General features: G+C 31.3%; 1 protein-coding gene across 1 annotated transcript in view; it reads left to right on the top strand.

Moving 5' to 3' along the window:
- The window catches only part of LOC102860030 (probable ATP-dependent RNA helicase DDX60-like), a 191,875-nt gene that overhangs the window by 561 nt on the left and 186,044 nt on the right, over nt 1-5,270 (top strand). The window contains exons 2-4 of the mRNA XM_006896669.1: nt 812-1,001; nt 1,353-1,694; nt 3,145-3,267. Of these exons, the coding sequence (XP_006896731.1) occupies nt 812-1,001; nt 1,353-1,694; nt 3,145-3,267 (655 nt within the window). The remainder of the gene's footprint in view (nt 1-811; nt 1,002-1,352; nt 1,695-3,144; nt 3,268-5,270) is intronic.

The raw sequence follows: 5,270 nt of genomic DNA, 5'->3' as shown, positions 1-5,270 counted from the left end.
GAAGAAGAAGAAGAAGAAGAAGAAGAAGAAGAAGAAAAGGAAGGAAGCAAGGAAGGAAGGAAGAAAATACTGACAGGAGAGGAATGAAAAATAAATTGTGAAATGAGCAGAGTTGAAAAAATTTTTTAGGGTTGAATATTATACAGTAATAAATTATTTAAGTATACCTTTCTGAAGCTATATTAAGGAATTTTAGTAATGATTAATTAATAATGTTTGAAAAAATAAATACAGAAAATGCTTTGTAAATGCTTTAAATAAATAAATTTTAACTGTATACTATTATTTTATAAAAAATTTAAGTCAGAAAATGGTAAGAAATAAATTCAAGGATGTGGTTGTAGATTCTGAAAGGAGAGACAGGGATATGAGTTCATGGATATAGGTTAAACAACACATCTAGATTTTTAAACTCTTTAATTTCTTGAATAAAGAGATCAGAGACATTGACTATAAATTGACTGTAAATGTAGTAAAATCCATTAATGTTACTGATTGAGAATAATGATTGAAGCATTTTTCCCCCAAACCTAAATAAAGTACCAAAGAGAATAGGTTATAAAAGTTTTTAAATAACCTGAGACTTAGTTTTTGTGTTAGATTTATGTTTGTTATGGCAAATGTCAGTATCCTTATGAGATTAATCAGATACTTACCTAAAGGACCATTCTATTATTTGTATTGTACAATTTTTACCTAAATATAGCAGAAATTTATAACAATCATTTTATAAATTTTGTGACTGTTTTAATATTAGAAAAATGTCCTATATTTATAATCTTTGCATCTTGTGTTTTATATTTTAATTCAGATTTGTAAGCTTGCTTAAAGATTTTGTTGAGTCTGAATTTTTTCTAATTGATGGAGATTCTTTATTTCTCACTTGCATTTCCAACGTGAACTTAAAGAGAGGACAAACTCTTCACTTCTTCTATCTTGTGGAGCAATTTCTGCATGATTTCCTTCAAAAGGAAGCCAGATTTGTAATTGTTTTTTTCAAGGTAACAATAACAATTCAATTTTCCACTGTAGTTTTGGAGAGTCTGAGAAAAGTATTATGCAATTTTAAAATATAATCAACCATTACTCTTTTAGATAATTTGCTTTTCCAGAGAGCAAGGTCTTTTCTAAAGAGAGAGAGAGAGAGAGAGAGAGAGAGAGAGAGAGAGAGAAAGCAAGCTAGTGAGTCTAGTTATCTTAACAAGTATTTTAAGATGCAGAAAAAATATTTTCGTAATCTTGAACATTTCACTCTTTGTATCTTATTATGCAAGTTGTACATAACACTTAAGCAAAATAGCTAGTGGCTCTATTTTGTCTCTAATATTACCATTGGTTTACTTTCCCTACAGGATGTAGAAAATATGTACTTCAACTATCCTGACCTTTTGGCTCTTCGTACCACATTGATTCAACATTTAAAACACAATACTGGTGTTACTGTCCATACCGAATTTTCCAACTGCTTTTCTCCAGAATGGGAGATATTTCTTAAAGAATGTTATCCTTATTTCCTGATTGTCAGTGAAAAGGGGATAATACCTCACCACACAGACTTTTTAAATATTTTTATCATTCATGCTCTTCAAAAGAAAATCAATATTGTGCTATCTGGGGGACAAGAGACTGATGTCCTTAGAATTTATGGATACTATGCCCCAAGCCTCTATTCACACAAAGAGTTTTTTCAAAAGGTAAGCCATGTTAAATTGTTGAGACAAAATAAACTGTGTGAGTCTAGAAGAAATGCAATCAAAGTATCAAAAAAATATACCTTCATTTGAAAAATGTGGGCTTGATTAAAAGTTTCAAGAGTTCATTTATCATAATGCTCCCCAGTCCCTCTCATGTTAGATAGTGATTTACAAAATCATTGCTCCTGCGTGCTATTGTTATATCAGTCTTATAAAGACAAATACTATATAAGACCATTATTGTAGAATGAAATCGAGGATCCAAAGGCAGATGGTGGTGGTGTTTAATCATTGGTCACACAATTTGATAGATGGAGGGAGGGATGGGTAGAGGAAAGAGGAAAGATGCAGTTTGAAAAACATGCATACAAATGTAACGAACTTTACATGTAAACCAATATAATATTTAAAAAAATAATTGAAAAAAGTGTGAAGGGGCATTCTAGAGGAAAAATAGTGACTGTTTTTTACTTGAGCAAAAGATACTACTTGAAGTAGGCTAATTTGAGTAGTCAAATATTTTTGTAAGTGGTGATGTGTTTCCTTGTGGATTTATCCCTTGCTTTAAAATTTTGAAAGGTGGTGAAGAACAGTTATATGCTGGTTTTATGAATAAAAACCAATGGGGATGGCATAATTCAAAGGCAAAGAAAATGCAGGACCTAGAGAATGTAAACACATCACACACAGAGAACACATATATTGGTTTGTTTAACAAGAGTACATATATTTTTGTGCACATGTGTGTGTATTTTTATATATATTTTAGAAATATGGCTTTTATTTCATACATTATCACTTTTGAAACAGAGGTAGGTTATTGAGAAAATGTTTTATAGCCTTATTTTTCAGTAGTATTTTGGAATAGATTTGAAAATTGTATTTCTTCAAATATAAATAGCTATTTATATTAAGGGAGCCTTGGTGGACTAGTGGTAAAAAGCTATGCTAAAACCCCAAAGGCACTTGGTTTGAATCCACCAGATGTTCTGTGGAAGTAGGATGGACAATCTCCTTCCTTGTGATTAACTGCCTCTGGAAACCCACTAGAAGGTCAGCTATGAGTTGGTTCTGACTCTACAGTACTCAGTAAGAACTACAACACGTATATTAGGTGTTAAGATTTTCAGATGTTTTTCTTTGTTCATTTGCTTGGTGAAAGAAAGATAAAATAACAAACCAGATGGTGTAACACAAAACACTTAAAATACTGCGACCAAGACAAGTACTGCTTAAAGTATTGGCATGTAAAAAAAAATTATACATCTCAGTTGTTTTTGTAATATTTCTTCAATGGGTAGTTGAAGCAAAAAGAAAGGAGTCTGATTTTACTTGAATTAATATATTTTTCCCCACAAGGTTAAATTATCTCAGATATTATAAGAGGTTTTAGAATATGTCCTTTTAGTTTAATCATAGTATTTACTTAGCTTTTTGTTTGTTTGTTTAGCATGAAAATAAACTGCAACATATATTACATGACTACTTAAGAAATTATTTCCACAAGTTACAGAAGAAAGAAATTTTACTATATGGTCATATGAGGCTAGACTTGGAAGACATGCAGAAAGAGGTAATATATACATTTATATATTTGTATAGACACTTCGTATAATAAAATTCAGCATCAAAAATGTATTTTAGTTCTTTTTTGTTTCTAGAAAACAGAGATTTCCTTTATTAGCATCTATGTTCCCATTGAGTCTTTATGAAGACTTCTTGGGATGTACTCTCCTTCTATCTACATAGCATTACTATGTAGAAAAATAAGAGACCAGAAAGCATGCATTCAGTTTACACTGTGAGGAGCTAGTAACTGAATGATCTGTAGTTTGAGCACAACAGTGGCTCTGTGGCAAAAAGATGTAGAAATTAGTTTCTATAATAGAAAAACCTTGGAAATCACAATGGAGAGCTCTACTCTGTCCCACAGTACCTCTCTCTGAGTCAAAGTTCAACCCAACAGAAATTAGTTGAATGTGGTTCTTCTGAGACACTGAGCAGTTAACTAATTTCACCCCATAGAGGTACCACAATAGAAGCTTTACTAAATTTATAAACTAAAATTTTTGCTATTAGAGATACAGTAAGGAACTTTGGTGCTTCTAACCAGAAAGGTTGCTCAGTTTTGGTGGTTTGAAGTCACAAGTGACTATATGTGAGAAAGACAGGCTGCCTCGTTTTAAGGTTTAAAGCTTCAGAAAACCAATGTAGGATACCTGTGAGTGGGGATATAGTAAGATTAGAGAAGATATTTAAGAATTTTTAAATATAAAAAAATTAAAAACAAATATTCTTGAGATATGTGTGATAATCACAGAAAAACTTTATTTCTGTAACTTTCCTATAGAAAGTTTTAAGCATATTGAAGAACAAAATTATGGTTATTTCGTGGGTTCTAAACATCAGACTTAAGGAAAACTATTTGTCCTTAAATACAAATTTGCTGACCCTCTAAAACAGACAGCCTGATCCCTACTTAAAACAAATTCTTCATTACAATCACTTTCCCTTTCTTTGCATATGACTGTTGAAAAGAATAACTTCACAGGCTTTTCTTGTACTAAAGTGAATTTAAGTAACGATTGTATGTGCCTGTTGGTATTGATCCATTTTTATTTTTCTTATTTTTCCATTTTTAATTTTTTTTTATGATTTAAGTGAAAAGTTCCAGAGTGAATTGGTTGTCCAAACATATGTGGTGTTTAATAATTACAATACTCACAATACTGCAATTGGTTTTTTTTACACTCACAGTGATTTTTATTTCAATTAGTCCTTTTAGCCAACTCCTTTCTGTTAGGTGATCTTTACCCTTGATGTGAAAATTTCTAAAGATACAATAAAGAATGGATCTTATTTTAAATTCAAGGACTACCTTTAAGCAATTGATTTTTTTAAAAAAATATCTCATGAGTATACAGCTTAAACTAATGATTATGTCCCCTTTCTGGTTTATACAGACATGTCATGTAACACTATTTCCCCTTTGCTTGAGCAATGTTTTTAAAAAGTGAAAATTATGTAATCAGAATCACAAGTCTCTAAAGTTAATACCCTCATCAGAAAGTAATTTAAATTCTCTTCCTCTCAAATCTCTCATCTATAAAGATGCCTTCTATATTGGGTTACTCTTGCTTGTCTTTTTCACGAGTTCATGTAATGGTGCTTACTGTATGATTACTAGGATTCATATATTATAATAAAAGATGCACTTAAAATGTTAATCCATAACAGAAAAGGATTATTACATATGATTTTTTTGTCTTTTTAAAATTAAATTTTATTAATTTTAATGAACATTTACAGAGATTTTGGGTTTTCTTTCATTCATTGTTGCATTATTTTCTCTACCCTCCCCCCTCCCCAGTTGTTCCTCTTTTTTCTCCCCCTTTCATGAATGTCTGTTTTAATTGACCCACTGAAACAGTGCTTGTCAAAGCCAGTTCTGATTAATCTCCTTTGTCAGTGTGTCCCTTGCCATTCCCTATCACTCCACCCTGAGAGAGACTTCCCCCTGATTCATAAGGAAAAGGGGATGGCATATTCTCTTAGCTACTTCCTGCTGAAAAGGGA

This window comes from Elephantulus edwardii, unplaced genomic scaffold (genome assembly GCF_000299155.1).
Source record: "Elephantulus edwardii isolate Elephantulus edwardi_28Jun2011 unplaced genomic scaffold, EleEdw1.0 scaffold00188, whole genome shotgun sequence".
Classification (NCBI taxonomy): domain Eukaryota; kingdom Metazoa; phylum Chordata; class Mammalia; order Macroscelidea; family Macroscelididae; genus Elephantulus; species Elephantulus edwardii.
The sequence above is the reverse complement of the archived record's forward strand: the minus strand, read 5'-3'. Positions and strand labels throughout refer to the sequence as shown.